Genomic DNA, 19,008 nt, shown 5'->3' on the forward strand with positions numbered 1-19,008 from the left:
GCGGATGCATAGCCTACATGCGCATGCGATGCATACGGATTGCTTGTGCACCTTGCGCATACACTTTGCTTCTCTCATCTACCTAGCCGCACATTCTTGGTAAATTATTTGGGAAAGAACAGCTGATGCAGCGGTAATAAGTTGTACTTTTAAATCAATGCATCTGCAAACACCGTACAGCAAACACATATTTTCTTGACACAGACATCGTATAGGCCTACATGCCCATAACTTTTAGGATTGATGAGTATTTGATCGTGAAAAACATTGTTTTACCGCGAGTGAGTGTTAAAAAAGAATGAATGAATGCGGGCGCGCGTGTGTGCTCTGTTTAAACACACGCAAACTAAACACGTAACCCATAATACAATCAATGGCAATGTCTATTACCGCGGAGACACATGCATATTAGGATAGCATACAATACTGATAAGAAACAATGTTTATAATGTATTGCGTATTTCATTAAATAGATCAGTTACCGCATATCATATGTTATATTATTTACGTTTTCTTTGGCGAAATTTATTTGAGGACTCAGTATTTCTGAAGTTGTGGAAGAAAACCCCTTATTCCATGTGTGAATTAGGCCATATTATTTGGCAATAAACTGAGCCATTTGCAGTTTGAAATTCATGTGCATCTGTCTCATCGGAGACTGCAGACGCGCTGTCAAAATATCAACTCGTCCGATTCAAATGCGCTCATGGCTCTTAAAGGGGATGGGAGCTGGCACTCTCATTGGTTTGTTGGACGTTACGCCCAAACCACACCTACGGGTAATTAGGCTGCTTCAGACCAACCCTTTTGACACTTGCGCCGCGACGCTAGTGTCATTTATCCGCCTGTAAAATAGCGATAGCGCCGTAGAACCGCCCACAAAGCTACTTGCGCTTTGCGCTTTCCACTTGCGTTTCAGACCGTTAAAATAGGGCCCAGGGTGTTTTTCCTGGGGTGAATTTCGAATTATATTTCGAAATTCGTCCCAGCCTTTATAAAACAGATACTCTAGGGTCTATAGCGTATAACCGCGTTGTCTGATTACAGTTTAATTAATTTTTCACAATTTACCAGCTCTCGGTATGAAGAATAATCACCGCTCCATTCGTTTCTATGGGAATCTTGACGGTCTATATTTTCAACATAAAGTGTACTTATTTATTATTTGAAATTCGTCCCAGCCTTTATACCACAGATACTATAGGCTCTATAGCATATAACCGCATTTTCTGATTACAGTTTAATGTAATAGTAGGCTGACAACATCGCAACTGCAAATTAATCACACGGAGATAACCATTGCCATGGCAACCAGTCAAACATTTAAATTCTGTGCGCGCATCCGCCATGTAGATAAACAAAGAATCCCCCGCATCCGCCGTGTAGATAAACAAAGAATCGAACAAAGTTAAACCGAGTGAGCTTGTCGTTCACAGACACCAGAATGAACTAGTTCACAGTAACGTTCATCAGGCAGAGATACAGTACGTTCAGTTCACGTTCGCCCAAAATATGAACGAGTTCATGAACTATCGTTCAATGAATGCGTTCAGGCACAACACTGCTTGCCAGGTTCACCACAATTTATCTGTTGATGGTCTTCAAGACTTTTTTGTCTTTGACAGAAAGTCTTCACAAATACCTGCAAAGTGAAACTGTGGACCTGGCAAAAGCAGAGGAGTTTAAATGCGCTGTGTGTGCCACTCTAAAAGAAATGCGCACTGACCCCAAAGCGACGGAGGTATATGACCGTGCAAAGGCCTTGTGCGAAACGCACCAAATCCCTGAGTCATGTGTTCCAAGACAAAGGCAAAAGCAAAGACGCCTGGAGGAGTGCATAGTCGAGTCTAGTTGTGGGGCAGCGAGTGACCTAGGCAATGCTGAAAAATTGAGAACAAATGTCTACCTACCTTGCCTAGACAGGATGATTGCGGAGCTGGAGCAACGCTTTTCATCTCTGAACAGCGTTGTTCTGAAGGGTGTTCAGGCCTGTAACCCAGGCTCGAGCACCTTTCTCAAAGAGGAGGACCTCAGAGGTCTCGCAGATCACTACAATGTTGATCTTAAACAAGAGGAGGTGTGGGTAGCGAAACATTACCTGGACAGAAAGCAGGAGAGCCTGCCAATTACTGACATGCAATGTCTTTTCGGTTTACTCGATAATGTCATGTTCCCTACACTGACACAGGTCATTAAAATATGTCTGACCATTCCTGTGTCCAGCTGCAGTTGTGAAAGGACATTCAGCGTACTGAGACGCCTTCACACTTGGTTGAGGAGCACAATGGGGCAAGATAGGCTTCATCATCTTGCCATCATGTCGGTTGAGCGAGGAGAACTCTCCAAATTAAGCCAGTCACAATTGATCGACAGCTTCGCAAAAATGAAGCAGAGGCGCTACCGTTTACTGTTAAAAAAATGAACAGCTCCCCTATCTTTCTGGCCATGATATACACACCTCATAGGATCATCACCATCACACCATCATAGGATGGTCTGAAATAGAAATGATAAACACAGACATGTATGTATGTAGAGGTGTTTTTTTGTTTTTCCTTTTACAGTTGCACATTTCAAGTTTTCAGTTTTCAAGTTCATGTTTGCTGACAGATATTTAATGAAGATACGCTTTATGATAATAAATAAGTGCTATAAAATATTTGCTCGCGTGCTTGCATTAATTATCTATGCCCATGCTTTTTTTAAATAAATAATTGCCCCAATTTTTTTTAGCTCGCATTTTTTTTTGGTGCCCTATTGTGCCCCTGTATGGTATTGGGTGAGCTGACGCCCCTGCGCTCCAACACTTGAACACTCCTTCCCACAAGCAGCTACGTCACTCAAATTGATCGCTATGGCAACCTGCCGAGGCAAGCAGGCGCTGCAGACACACAGGCAGCATGCATGCACGTAGCCTACCACAACAGATCTGAACTTTACACACAGGGAAACACGGCTTGGGTAACGCAGGAAAGTGCGTTACTATTGTCTATTAAAGCAGTGTAGTTACCAATATTTTAAATGTAATGCATTACTTTATTTCATTACCCAAAAAAGTAATATCATTACCCCCAACACTGCAGACATGTATGCACTCAGGTTACCACCAGACTTGGAGAGTAGCGTTCACCACACAGCGTTTGTTTTATAAAACCTTCCTCCCTGCGCTGCGGCACGGCTCCAGGGCTACGGCGGCTACGTGGCGCTGGAGATGCTGAAGGCCGCGGGTCCGGACCAGCCCGTCCATTGTGCTGCCGTCCAGGCTCCGGTCATTGACTGGTCCATGTACGGTGAGCAGGTTACCACAGAACCACAACCTTGTACACATTTACATTGCATTTAGCAGACTTTTTTATCCAAAGCGACTCACAATAAGTACATTTAAAAGAAACAAGCAACAACTATATATCACTGTCGGTACAGTAAGGATTTTCATAGCAACAAGTGCTACAATTGCTAGGTTAACCCATTCCCTGTGTACAACAAAGATAGCGAGAGTAGTTTAGTTTAGTTTAGTCGATCAGTTTTACTTTAAAGGTACTATCTCCAAAATCAACACAGTCTCACTCCGAGAACGTCAAATACCGACTGTTGGCAAAGGCCCTTTAGCGTCGGTGACTGACGGGAAAGGTACCCTTTTTAGTCGGTCGGTGACGGTAAAGGTACCCTTCGGCGTCTTCTACATACGGAATGGGGGGTGCCTCACTACGTCTCTAATAGACGCTGTGAGCATCTTTCCTATTGGATAGTTTTTAGGATATTCTTCTGTGAAAATGGCGGACATACTTTTTATCCTGGGTGGAAAATATGATATTTCAGCATAGTTAAACCATTAAAAGTGTTTATGTAAACATTTTTAGCGAGAAATGTGCATTTTACTTTCATAATCGTCGTTCGGCGAATGTGAAGGATGTTTGGTTTGATAGATATGACGAAGAATATTTCATCGGGCGATAATGGCCGGCGTACAGGCATCCCGGACTCACGAAAATAGGTGACACTGTCACGTTATTTAATCTATTGAAACGTGATCAGGTACACGTATTTTCTAAATGTTCGTGTCAAAAAGCACAATTTTCAAACTCATGCATATCAATTGGAAGTATTTGTCGTGATTTGTCACTAAGCACGACTTCCATCGGTTCTGTCCGGGAGCTTTCTCCCTATTGTCCCTTAAGGAGAACAGTACAGAACATTTATTGTTAAAAATTGTCTGTGATAACTAAGAATATGACAGCTTTTCCAGTCTCACCAATATGCGCACAGATCGCACGGTTTGACACCTTCAAGATGCGTGCAGTAGCCTACATACGCCAAATGACCATTTCGTGTGCATACGATACGCAAAACCCAGCATTAACTACTGTGAAGGGCGGATACGTCCATTTCGCGTGCATATGATACGCAAAACCCAGCATTAACTGAATGGGAGATGCAATATTTTAGGACAGATTCACCATTTAACGTGTTTCTAATGACATTTCTAGCGAGAAATGTACTTTTCCCTTGAATAATCCTCAGTCAGTGAATGTGTATGATCTTTATTAATCTTTATTATCTGAATGGGAAATGCAGCTCACGTGTTTCCTGCTTTTGTGTTATTAAACCGTTACTTTATGTAACTTTTAATGATATCATCTTGTTAGAAACACGTACGTTTTCATGAACACTGGATTACGTCGCATTTCAACATAAAATAGCGTGTTATACACACACACACACACACTAGGGCTGCTCGATTATGGGAAAAATCATAATCACGATTATTTTGGTCAATATTGATATCACGATTATTCAAACGATTATTTTTGAGTTTGAAAACATGCATTTATTGATACAATCAATTATGACATAGAAACACGTATATTATAAGTATCCAAAATAAAACCTTTTTCGTGTGTAAGTGTACTGTCTGCCACAACATTCTGAATCTAACATTTGATTTTTATAAAACATTTCATGAATACAATATATTAAGACAATCAAATATCACAGAAACACGTATAAGTATCCAAAATTAACTTAACCTATTTAATGTCTAGAGAACAACGGTCCCAGCATTTCTCCATAGCAAAGTTAAAAGTCACAAAGCCATAACAAACACATGGCTAATAAAAATCATATTGTTGTTAAACAGAAATACATATACAAGATGTACTTGGCAGTTCTGCCTTAAAGAACTCTTAGTTAAAGTCTGCTATAGGAGCTTGTTATCGTTCATCAAACTGTAACGTTACTGAAACTTTAGATTCCACGCGGTAGGTCTACTCCAACATGTCTGTCAACAGTCGATGCTGCTGATTGGCGGTTCACTGGCATGTCCCGCCTCCTGCCAACGGCATACTTCCTGATGCAGCACGCCTGTTAGATTGTACTCCCTCTCGCCGCGTTGAATGCTTTCGCATGCGCGTCTCTTTCATAAACTTTCATAAACTCTCTAGGCCTACTTTAAAATGGAAAATGTCAAATTAATCGTTTCAACTCGATTATACGAGTTTGGAGATCGTTTGACCCCAAAATTGATATCGCGATCGAAATTCGATTAATTGCACAGCCCTAACACACACACACACACACACACACACACACACACACACACACACACACACACTGCATTTCGCTGCCAAATAAATAAATACTAAGGCAGAATAAAGAATAAATTAATTCATTATCATTCAACTTCAACATGCGTTATTACAGTATAGTGGTGGAGGGATGACGTGTGTTGGCCAACCCGGAAGTGAGCGTCGCCCTGGATTCCCTTGACAAAAAGCCAACGGGTTTTTCCATTTGATTTTGGATTATTGCAGAAAAATTAGCATCTTTGAAGCACCTCCTCAAAAACTGAAAATAAATAAAAATAACTGTGCTCCAAAGAAAGAAATGTAAACCAATGCATTCCGAATGGGAGTGTTTCTCCGATTTTTCCATGCTACACAGAACGAAATGTAAACCCATGCAAATAAAGACTTCATGGTCATAATCATTTAAATATCATTAATCTCCTGAGGGTGGTATTCTATTTTTTTCAACGGGGCTGAATCCAATCACTTGACCGTCATGGTTGCTATGGTGGTTGCTATCCACCAGCCCCTCTAATCCTTACATGGCTCTAAAAACCACACGGCAAATGAGCTGCCGTAAATTGTGTTGTTTTTGTCGTAAACTAGTGTCCGATGGTTAAAAAAATAGAAGGATATTCCAAGGTATCCTTAAAAGGCAGCTTGGATGGTTTTTTTTTCTGCAGTTTAGACTTCTTCTATAACCTATTTTTGAAAGCAAAACACCAAGCTCATTGATTTAACGAGGCAGGGTTATTTGAAACAATTTATTAAAGGCACCCAGTGCAACTTTCGAGGCTTAAAAATAAACATTCAATTTCTAGTCTTTTTTACACGTAGTAAGTTTCAATAACTCCATACCATTACATACCGACATTTAAGCAGCAAAGATGAGACGTTGTTGTATGGTGAGAACTGATACAAAATCGATAACAACAACAATGCCGCCATTTTCTTTATTTTTTGTAACCTACAATAAATAAAGCAGGCTTCCAGTCAATGGAAAAATGGCTTCTCCCCACTGGCGATTGTTGTTGTTTACGATTTTCAATCAGTTCTCACCACACAACGACGTCTCATCTTTGCTCCTTGAATGTCGATATGTAATGGTATGGAGTTATTGAAACTTACTACGTGTAAAAAAGACTAGAAATTGAATGTTTATTTTTCATTGAATGTTTACATAAAGTTGCACTGGGTGCCTTTAAATAAATATTTATGAGAGGTCATTCCTTCTCCTGAGTTTTCTTCCTATTTATGTCTAGTGTACAACCCTACTGTCCACAAGCATCACCCCCCCCTCCCCATATGGATTTGGAGAATTGTTGCCACGTCCCAGTGGTGGAGGTATCATATATATGAAAGAGGGCATTCAATTATACTACAATGATCAATTAGGAGGCCGAAGCCCTAAAGGAAGTGATGCAATAGGTGACTGGGTCGACGACATTTAAGTAAGCTTTACTTTGAGGTCTCTTATATATCAAAGGGGGTCTCAAAGGACGCATACGCTTCAACCTGTGGCTCCAGCCCTACAGGAAATGACTCAGCAAGTGCTCCATCTCGTTGCACCTGCACCCAGCGGCTCGCTTGCAAGATTTTGGCCTGAAGTTATTCCCAGACCTACACCGTAGCCATCTAACCTGCATATCTGAGAATCAGGCCTCTCTTTAATAATGACAAAATGTATGAGAGAAATACACATTAACTTTTGACTCATAAGCGGCGTGGTGCCGGCTCCTTTTGACCTTTTGACCCCAGACTTCTGGGGGAATAGCTGAATCAATTCATTAGTCAATCAAAAGCATGTAAATATCTTCCCGGTGGCGTAAGAGGGAGAACAAGGTGTCCTTCAACATCTACGCTTCCAGGCGATTGCAACGGTGCCACACATGAGCATATTCGAACATGTTTAATGGTAGTAATTAGCTGTCGAAATTGGAGGCCTTAATCAATAATGAGCTGCTATTGATTTGCTTCCCGATATAAATTTGTGACAAATGACATGTTATTTAGCCTCTACACGTTGAGTTGAGTCCAATGACACCAAGCATGACACTCTAGAAAATGGTAACATGTATTTTACATGGTACACCTAGGTCTAGGACATGATCTCGGTGTAGCAAGAGGGCAAGCTTGATCTCATTGGACTCAGCTTAACGTGTAGATGCTAAATAACATGTAATTTGTCAAAAATCTCCATCGGGAAGCAAATCTATAGCTGGTCATTATTGATAAAGGCCTCCAAAATCGACAGCTAATTACTACCCCGAAACATATTCAAATATGATCATGTGTGGCACTGTTGCAATCGCCTCGAAACGTAGATGTCAAAGGACACCTTGTTTGCCCCGTTACGTAACCGGGAAGATATTTTCATACTTCTAATGAATTGATTCATATTTTAAGGTTCTCGGAGTGAGACTTTAAGCGGCTGCAGCAGAAGTGTTGAGACGAAAGATGATATCAAGACATTTATAGAATATTCCCATTCACATTATGATTCTTCGTCATAACATCCGACCAAACATCCTTTACAGTCACCAAGCGAGGATTATGAAAGTCCAGGCCCCCCCTTCCGGCACTCGGGGTCCGACTGGGCCAAGTTTAGGGCAGGAAGGGCCCCCCATTCCGGCCCTCGGGGTCCGACCGGGCCAAGTTTCTGTGCGGGGGTCCCAGTTAGGCCTAAGAATAAGGTATTCAAATTTCAGGGCGGTAGGACCTTCCTATCTCAAAAAATGTTTTTCCACCACATTCTGAACCATTAGGTCTTGCAGGTAACACTTCTGAGGGGCTTTGTCCAAATGACAGTCCATTTGGGAAAACTTTTTTTCTCTAAGGGCTAGAACTCCAAATCTCGGATATGTCATTCTCGGGGCCCCGGGAAATGTGTGTAAACATTTTAGCATCCTATAGCTATCTCGAAAAGGCCGGAAAAGGGGCGTGACGTCCCACAGTACGGTAAATGTACATAAGACAGAGGTTAGTTTCTAGTCCCCATTTTTTGTGGGATGGAGGTGTACATTTGTGGCTTAAGGTGTGTAGTCACAGCTGGCCTGTGGCCACGTTTTTGAAGTCTGGGGTCAAAAGGAGCCGGCACCACGCCGCTTATGAGATAACAAAAAGTGAATGTGTATTTCTCTAATAGCTTTTTGTCATTATTAAAGAGAAGCCTGATTCTAAGATATGCGTGTTGGGTGGCTAGGGTGTTGGTCTGGGAAGAACTTCAGGCCAAAATCTTGCAAGCGAGCCGCTGGGTGCAGGTGCAACGAGATGGAGCACTTGCTGAGTCATTTCCTGTAGGGCTGGAGCCACAGGTTGAAGCGTATGCGTCCTTTGAGACCCCCTTTGATATATATAAGAGACCTCAAAGTAAAGCATACTTAAATGTTGTCGACCCAGTCACCTATTGCATCACTTCCTTTAGGGCTTCGGCCTAAAGGACAAAGCCCCTCAGAAGTGTTACCTGCAAGACCTAATGGTTCAGAATGTGGTGGGAAAACATTTTTTGAGATTGGAAGGTCCTACCGCCCTGAAATTTGAATACCTTATTCTAAGGCCTAACTGGGACCCCCGCACCGCTTAAAGTCTCACTCCGAGAACCTTAAAATATGAATCAATTCATTAGAAGTATGAAAATATCTTCCCGGTTACGTAACGGGGCAAACAAGGTGTCCTTTGACATCTACGTTTCGAGGCGATTGCAACAGTGCCACACATGATCATATTTGAATATGTTTCGGGGTAGTAATTAGCTGTCGATTTTGGAGGCCTTTATCAATAATGACCAGCTATAGATTTGCTTCCCGATGGAGATTTTTGACAAATTACATGTTATTTAGCATCTACACGTTAAGCTGAGTCCAATGAGATCAAGCTTGCCCTCTTGCTACACCGAGATCATGTCCTAGACCTAGGTGTACCATGTAAAATACATGTTACCATTTTCTAGAGTGTCATGCTTGGTGTCATTGGACTCAACTCAACGTGTAGAGGCTAAATAACATGTCATTTGTCACAAATTTATATCGGGAAGCAAATCAATAGCAGCTCATTATTGATTAAGGCCTCCAATTTCGACAGCTAATTACTACCATTAAACATGTTCGAATATGCTCATGTGTGGCACCGTTGCAATCGCCTGGAAGCGTAGATGTTGAAGGACACCTTGTTCTCCCTCTTACGCCACCGGGAAGATATTTACATGCTTTTGATTGACTAATGAATTGATTCAGCTATTCCCCCAGAAGTCTGGGGTCAAAAGGTCAAAAGGAGCCGGCACCACGCCGCTTATGAGTCAAAAGTTAATGTGTATTTCTCTCATACATTTTGTCATTATTAAAGAGAGGCCTGATTCTCAGATATGCAGGTTAGATGGCTACGGTGTAGGTCTGGGAATAACTTCAGGCCAAAATCTTGCAAGCGAGCCGCTGGGTGCAGGTGCAACGAGATGGAGCACTTGCTGAGTCATTTCCTGTAGGGCTGGAGCCACAGGTTGAAGCGTATGCGTCCTTTGAGACCCCCTTTGATATATAAGAGACCTCAAAGTAAAGCTTACTTAAATGTCGTCGACCCAGTCACCTATTGCATCACTTCCTTTAGGGCTTCGGCCTCCTAATTGATCATTGTAGTATAATTGAATGCCCTCTTTCATATATATGATACCTCCACCACTGGGACGTGGCAACAATTCTCCAAATCCATATGGGGAGGGGGGGGTGATGCTTGTGGACAGTAGGGTTGTACACTAGACATAAATAGGAAGAAAACTCAGGAGAAGGAATGACCTCTCATAAATATTTATTTAATAAATTGTTTCAAATAACCCTGCCTCGTTAAATCAATGAGCTTGGTGTTTTGCTTTCAAAAATAGGTTATAGAAGAAGTCTAAACTGCAGAAAATAAAAACATCCAAGCTGCCTTTTAAGGATACCTTGGAATATCCGTCTATTTTTAACCATCGGACACTAGTTTACGACAAAAACAACACAATTTACGGCAGCTCATTTGCCGCGTGGTTTTTAGAGCCATGTAAGGATTAGAGGGGCTGGTGGATAGCAACCACCATAGCAACCATGACGGTCAAGTGACTGGATTCAGCCCCGTTGAAAAAAATAGAATACCACCCTCAGGAGATTAATGATATTTAAATGATTAAGTCTTTATTTGCATGGGTTTACATTTCGTTCTGTGTAGCATGGAAAAATCGGAGAAACACTCCCATTCGGAATGCATTGGTGTACATTTCTTTCTTTGGAGCACAGTTATTTTTATTTATTTTCAGTTTTTGAGGAGGTGCTTCAAAGATGCTAATTTTTCTGCAATAATCCAAAATCAAATGGAAAAACCCGTTGGCTTTTTGTCAAGGGAACCCAGGGCGACGCTCACTTCCGGGTTGGCCAACACACGTCATCCCTCCACCACTATACTGTAATAACGCATGTTGAAGTTGAATGATAATGAATTAATTTATTCTTTATTCTGCCTTAGTATTTATTTATTTGGCAGCGTGTGTGTGTGTGTGTGTGTGTGTGTGTGTGTGTGTGTGTGTGTGTGTGTGTGTGTGTGTGTGTGTATAACACGCTATTTTATGTTGAAATGCGACGTAATCCAGTGTTCACGAAAACGTACGTGTTTCTAACAAGATGATATCATTAAAAGTTACATAAAGTAACGGTTTAATAACACAAATGCAGGAAACACGTGAGCTGCATTTCCCATTCAGATAATAAAGATTAATAAAGATCATACACATTCACTGACTGAGGATTATTCAAGGGAAAAGTACATTTCTCGCTAGAAATGTCATTAGAAACACGTTAAATGGTGAATCTGTCCTAAAATATTGCATCTCCCATTCAGTTAATGCTGGGTTTTGCGTATCATATGCACGCGAAATGGACGTATCCGCCCTCCACAGTAGTTAATGCTGGGTTTTGCGTATCGTATGCACACGAAATGGTCATTTGGCGTATGTAGGCTACTGCACGCATCTTGAAAGTGTCAAAAAGTGCGATCTGTGCGCATATTGGTGAGACTGGAAAAGCTGTCATATTCTTAGTTATCACAGACAATTTTTAACAATAAATGTTCTGTACGGAGCTCCTTAAGGGACAATAGGGAGAAAGCTCCCGGACAGAACCGATGGAAGTCGTGCTTAGTGACAAATCACGACAAATACTTCCAATTGATATGCATGAGTTTGAAAATTGTGCTTTTTGACACGAACATTTAGAAAATACGTGTACCTGATCACGTTTCAATAGATTAAATAACGTGACAGTGTCACCTATTTTCGTGAGCCCGGGATGCCTGTACGCCGGCCATTATCGCCCGATGAAATATTCTTCGTCATATCTATCAAACCAAACATCCTTCACATTCGCCGAACGACGATTATGAAAGTAAAATGCACATTTCTCGCTAAAAATGTTTACATAAACACTTTTAATGGTTTAACTATGCTAAAATATCATATTTTCCACCCAGGATAAAAAGTATGTCCGCCATTTTCACAGAAGAATATCCTAAAAACTATCCAATAGGAAAGATGCTCACAGCGTCTATTAGAGACGTAGTGAGGCACCCCCCATTCCGTATGTAGAAGACGCCGAAGGGTACCTTTACCGTCACCGACCGACTAAAAAGGGTACCTTTCCCGTCAGTCACCGACGCTAAAGGGCCTTTGCCAACAGTCGGTATTTGACGTTCTCGGAGTGAGACTGTGTTGCCAAAATGGCATCAAAAACAATGGTTAAATAATGTCCAATCCATGATGCCCACCAACCTGAAGGGAGAACACAGGGGGAGAGGAACCAAAAATTAATATAACAGCAGCAATCCAAAGTAGGGTCTTAAGAGTTCTGCAGCTGATTTGTTGCATCTCGATTCTGTGCTCACGCCATTAGAGTAGACCATAATTACTACAACACGTAGTCAGACAGCGTTGTCATTTTTACAAAGGGTAGTGGGGAGAAGGAAGGAGAGGAGAGTGTGCGACAGTCCATTCAGGGGGAGGGTATATAACCTTCTGAAGGAGGGTATCATAGGGTCCCAGATTAAATGAAATTCTTCGCTTGATCCCATTGTGCTTTTCCCACCATAGGAAACACACCAAGTCCAGTGTTTCCCACAGAACAGGTAGCAATGTGTGGTGCCCCCCTGGTGCCAGTGGGGGAATCGAGTGTCAGGGTGCCGTGGCGGTCGGTGGAGTCGGTCATCGGGGTGTATGCAGAGTGTGTGCAGCGGGTGGCGTGCAAACACACACTTTCTGAAGCTGCCATGTTAAATATACACCTGTATGCTTATCTATTGTCACCTGATGAGACAATTTTAAAGCTACAAGAAGCATTTCAAATTATACAGCTCAATCTTAATTCTTTAAAGTAAGTTCTTTAAGAGCCCTGCCTGGTTTCATTCCTTGCCCCAACTCCATACATTACCTGGCAGGCCAGTAGAATTAATTTGCTCATACGAATACCTGGACTTTATGTTGGAGGAAGACCTGACTTTTAAGTTTCATGTTGAGAATTACTCAACAAAATTGTTGTTAAAGTTTAGTTTTACCATTTTTTTTGGCCAATTTTAGTGGCAATCTTTAGATTCTGTGACATTCAAGGTATTGTATTTACTGTATTTAACTTTTTTGGTAAAACAAAATAAATTGTACAATGCAACAATATAAATATAATAATAAAAATAAATATTGCTGCAAGCAGCAATGTGGATGTCAAGCAGAATGGGACTCGATAAACTAATTCTGCCGGACAGACGTAATTGGCTGGGTGGCTACATGACGACCGTCTCCGTAATCGGTAATAATGACAGCTGGTGGAATGAACTAGAGCATTATGCTCTAGTTCAAAATGGAAAAATGACCCTAGTGGTAAGGGCGCATTATCGTCTGCCTAACAGAACAAATGACACAAATACGTAGGGGTATTAGGAGCAATATCCCTAACAGAGACACAATGTTAACAAGCATCTTGAGGTGGTTCATGAAGCATCTAATCCAGTAAGAATTGCAGTTTATATTGTAAGTGGGCGGAATGGTAAATAAAGTCATTGTTGTTTGACGTCCCCCTGAGATCAACGGTCACCAAATTGTTTGGGTGTCCCCAGAATGATGTCATGAGTCTATGTAGCAAGTTTGGCTATGATATGTTAAAGAGTTGCTGAGAACAGGCTTGTTTCCTGTTTGGCAGCTTTGCCGTCAAGTTTGATTGGCTGTCACGGCAAAACAGTTTTGAATTTCAGAAAGCCGTTTCACACATTTGTTCAGCTTGGTCTGAAGATCATATATGGCCTGTGGATATGTTATATTGATATGGACAACTTTCAACATGGCGGCCAATTTCTGACGTTGCCATGGGAAATATTTTATAAGCTATATGGGGCGGTCAGACAGTATCACCAGACATTGAAAATTAGTTTGAAATATACTCATGTGAAGAGAGGAGTTAAAACACGTTTTCATTAATTATAGCGCCCCCTAGAAGTCAATGGTCATCAAATTCATAGAGCGTCCCCATGAGGATGTCATGGGTCTATGTACCAAGGTTGGTTATGATATGTCAAAGGGCTGCTGAGATATTGGCTTACTTCCTGTTTGGCGACTTCACAGTCGAATTTGATTGACTGTAGCGGCCAAACGGTTTTGAATTTGAAAAATCTTTTGATTTTTTTTATCAAGCATGGCCTGAAGATCATGTGTTCCAAGTTTCGAGATGATTGGACAAAATTTGTGATAGGAGATGCATTTTGAAGGTTTTTGACATAAACCAAGATGGCGGAAAATCCATTAATGACGACATAGGGTGCGTTGAACCCGGCTTGGCCCAAGGATTCCAATGAAACCTTGTTTGTGAATATTGGATGAATGGGTCAAAAGTTATAAACATGAATGCATGTCCAATTGACCTGTTGGTGGTGCTAGAGCTCATGGGCTAGCGACCCCAAATTTGCTTCATGGGATCATGTAACCAAATAAGTGTGCCAAATTCCACATATTTTGACCAAGGCGTTCTATGGGCTGCCATAGACTCCCATGGCAGCATAATAATAATAAGAAAACATACGAAAACAATAGGTTTTCTCGCAGCCTCGCTGCTTGACACCCAATAATAGTCCTTCAACCACAGCAATCGCTTCCCTGTCGTCATTGTGTTAAACCAGCCAATAGCGCTCAAGGGGGAAAAGCCAGCTTGGTGATTGGCTCCAGTAAAAGGGGATCGGAAACAGAAATAAATGTATTGCTTTTCTCCAGCTGCAGAGCTAAATCTAAACTCCAAATGTCGCCGATCGTCTTCACTGTGCAAAATATCCCGCTGCTTCGGGTTTCCTTTGTAGGCGCGTTGAGAGGAGGAGCGGGCGAATCCGCTGTCAGTGTGTGTGCTGTGCATGTATCAGTGAAACGCGTGGTTGATCCAATAAGTGGTAGTGTGACCGCGCACCATCGGCATGTATGCGCGCATGTCTCTTTGTGCGTGTGCGTGTGTGAACGAGAATGACAGGGAGAAAGAGTAGCATGCAGAAATGAATGAACGGAACGATATTTATATTTCAAAATCTCGTAAAAAATAAATACATAAAAGCAGAATCAATTTGTGGCGCTCGGTGTTGATTCTGTGGCGGTCTATGTATGGGAAATACTGAAGTTACTAAGCCAGACAGATGCTTAAGGTGGTTGATTTCCATTTCAACAAGGTCCTCTCCTGGCTATATGAGAGGAAAAAGCAGTTGCCTCGTTTTTGCTATTGTTTTTGCTATTGTTTTTGTCATTCTCACAAAGATGAGAGAATATTTTTGAGAATGACATAAAGATGCCTGTCTGGACTTTAACTGATTCTTGCTTTGCAGTGTGACATTGGTTACATTTCTCAACCACACTTGAGGATATTGGAAGGTCTGGCAGTAATGGACACGGTGTAGGACTATGACCTGCATTAGGCCCTCTATCCAGAGCCGTAGGTGCCCTCTATCCAGAGCCATATATCCAGAGCCCTCAGTGCCCTCTATCCAGAGCCCACTATCCAGATACCTGTCCAGAGCCTTCTATCCAGAGCCCTCTATCCAGAGCCCTCATTGCCCTCTATCCAGAGCCCTCTATCCAGAGCCCTCATTGCCCTCTATCCAGAGCCCCCTATCCAGAGCTCTCAGTGCCCTCTAGCCATAGTCCTGTCCAGAGCCCTCTATCCAAGCCCTGTATACAAAGCCTGCAGTGCCCTCTATCCAGAGCCCTCTGTCCTCCATCCAGAGTCCTCTATCCAGAGTCCTGTCTAGAGTCCTATATCCATAGCCCTCTATCAGGGCCCTCTATCCATAGCCCTCTATCCAGAGCCCTCAGTGACCTCTATCCAGAGCCCTCAGTGTCCTCCATCCAGAGTCCCCTATCAGAGCCCTCAGTAACCTCTATCCAGAGCACTATATCTAGAGCCCTCTATCCAGAGCCCTCTGTCCAGAGCCTTCTTTCAAGTGCCCTTTATCCAGAGCCCTATATCTAAAACGCTCTATCCAGAGCCCTCTAGAGCCCTCTGTCCAGAGCCTTCTTTCAAGAGCCCTTTATCCAGAGCCCTCTATCTAGAGCCCTCTATCCAGAGCCCTCTACCCTCTATCCAGAGCCCTCTGTCCAGAGCCTTCTTTCAACAACCCTTTATCCAGAACCCTCCATGCAGAGCCCTCTATCTAGAGCCCTCCCGAAGCCCTCTATCCAGAGCCCTTTATCCAGCGCCCTCCAGAGTCCTCTATCCAGAGCCCTCTGTCCAGAGCTTTCTTTCAACAACCCTTTATCCAGAACCCTCCATGCAGAGCCCTCTATCTAGAGCACTCCCGAAGCCCTCTATCCAGAGCCCTTTATCCAGAGCCCTCCAGAGTCCTCTATCCAGAGCCCTCTGTCCAGAGCCCTCCAGAGTCCTCTATCCAGAGTTCTCTATCCAGAGCCGTTCCAGGTCTTGGCAGGGTCTCTGACATACTTGGGTTTTTATCCTTGGTTTTATGTCTGTACTGTACTGTCTGTATTGTTTTTTTACCCAAAACGTTTTTATTCATATTTAAGTTTAAGCATTATTATCATTAGTCCCTTGTTCAGTTGAATTTGAATTTCCATTGCATAACATAATCATCTCTCTCCTCTCTCCTTCTTCTTTATCACTTAGCATTTATCTTGAAATTTAGCATGATTCTAGATCTGTACCAGATTTGTACCATCTGTAATTACTACTACTATTAGTAGTAGTAATTAGTGTTAATTTTTGATGATCACGTATTAAGCTCATTTTATTATTTAGATGTTGGACCACTTGTTCTTGCAGTGTTCCATTCAGCTTCTAAACCGTACACTAGTTTTAATCCACTTAGAAACAGCTTCTATAACATACTCTAGTTTTAACCCACTTACAAACAGCTTTTACAACATACTCTAGTTTTACCCCACTTACAAACACACGAAGGTTAGGCTAATTTGGGTCCCCCCACACTAATATGTGCGTGTGTGTGTGTGTGTGCATGAGCTTGCGTGCGTCTTCATGTGTGCGTCATGCGTGCGTGCATATGTACGTGCCTGTGTGTGCATGTGTGTGCTTGCATGTGTGTGTGTGAGTGTTCTAACCTTGACCAATGTGAATAAGCTTCCTTCTCGACAGTGTGTTCTTCACTATGTCAATAACATGCTTATGTAATGCTTTCTTTTGATCATGGCAACAGGAGTTGCCATGGTAACATAAAACAGTCAATAATGATGATGAGTCATCATTAGTTAATGGATGAGTTGTTTATATACGGAGTACCACAAACCATATATTAGAACAAAGCACAAAACATCTCCCACATACAAAACCCTCCACTAAGCTACATGAGATCTTGTTTCTGAATTCAGAAAATAATAATAGACAACCACAACAACAACAATAGTCCCATCATTTACTTGTATTAATGATTAGTTTATCATTAACTATAAGTTTATAAAGGAAATCAACTGAAAATTATTATAAGTGTTACTGATAAGGATGGTGTCAAAGGGTGAGGGAGCAATTGATGAATTGAGTTCAAAATTCTATCATGACTCCAAGAGCTGTTGAGCCCAGAAAAAAGGAATACCTCTAATATTTATGAAACCCTTTTGACCACCCTCCCCCCCCCCCCCCCCCCCACAGCCTCGGCCTTCTCTGAGCGCTACCTGGGCCCCCCGTCCAGAGAGGACCAGGTGTACCAGGTGAGATGCCTCCAGCTCTCCGTCCGCTAACACCTGTTGTGTTGTCTTGTTGTTGTGCGCTGCTTGTTGCTGTAGTTTGTTTCTAGAGAAATATGTCACGGCAGATGGGAAAGCAGCAGGGAATGTCACACGTCTGTGTGTCTGCACAGTGGGGTCTGTGTGTGTGTGTGTGTGTGTGTGTGTGTGTGTGTGTGTGTGTGTGTGTGTGTGTGTGTGTCTGTGTGTGTGTGTGTGTCTGTGTATGAGAGAGGATACCTACACAGCAAATTCATGGGTGTTATATTTCCGGCGTTTTGACAAATTAACGACGTCGCAGTGATAACTGTTGTACTATCTACACTAATGGTGTAGCTTCAATTAAACGTCATCGTTGATTGGCAGCGTTAGTGTCAATCAACACCTATTCGGTGTTGATGGGAGTTCCATCCGGGGTATTTTACATCCACCTGAATCTTCCGCCAAGAAGTCCGCCATTACTTCGCCTGAAACTGATGCGTGAGCACGACGTGGTCCATAGTTCTGTGGTAAGTAAGTTATGTTTATTGAGTCTACGTTTGAAAAACGTAGATCGATAAAGAACCAGTATTTGTCTGTTGCTTTTTCCGATGTATAAATGTGATTTTGCTTTTTATAAAACGCTAGGTTTGAACAATGTACCATGCCACGATACCTTTCCCGCTCGAAGTCAAACGTAAAGTTAAGTCGAGGCTGAATTAAAAGTACATGTTTTTCTAAATGTTGCTCATCAACGAGTTTGTAAAGTAGTAAATTCGGGCAAATCTTTCAAAATAAATGTTTTTCTGCCGAGGTGTTTACGATCTTTATTCATTCATTGCGCCGTAGCCGAACTGACAGGGATATTCAATGATATGAATCTTAAGGACTGCGCCGTCGGGTTCTCGACTCTCTGGTACTTCCACACATGTCCACCATGGCCGAGATAACCCCACACCACCACGGTGTGGGGTTATCTCGGCCGTGTTGGAGAAGGAACTGGGGGAAAGGAACGTTGGCTTTGACTCTCTAAAGTCCAGACTGAACCATTACATGGAGGAGGAAGGGGCGAAGTCCACTTCCACATGTGTCGAAGTCCACATGTTATTTCTCCGACGCTCTGTTGTTCCGACCTCTCGTCGTATGCGGACGAGTCCAGCCGGAGGAGTCCGCATACGACCGAGAGGTCGGAACAGAGCGTTGAATACCTTTCCACCAATTCCTTCAACACCATAGCTGAGATAA

The 19,008-nt window shown here is 42.3% G+C and overlaps 1 protein-coding gene across 1 annotated transcript in view; it reads left to right on the top strand.

Annotated features, from left to right (window-relative positions):
- Window positions 1-19,008, top strand: part of LOC132455455 (inactive dipeptidyl peptidase 10-like) — a 234,018-nt gene that overhangs the window by 200,672 nt on the left and 14,338 nt on the right. Inside the window, exons 19-20 of the mRNA XM_060049316.1 lie at window positions 3,185-3,290; window positions 17,711-17,769. Of these exons, the coding sequence (XP_059905299.1) occupies window positions 3,185-3,290; window positions 17,711-17,769 (165 nt within the window). The remainder of the gene's footprint in view (window positions 1-3,184; window positions 3,291-17,710; window positions 17,770-19,008) is intronic.

The sequence above is a fragment of the Gadus macrocephalus genome, chromosome 4 (assembly GCF_031168955.1).
Source record: "Gadus macrocephalus chromosome 4, ASM3116895v1".
NCBI lineage: Eukaryota > Metazoa > Chordata > Actinopteri > Gadiformes > Gadidae > Gadus > Gadus macrocephalus.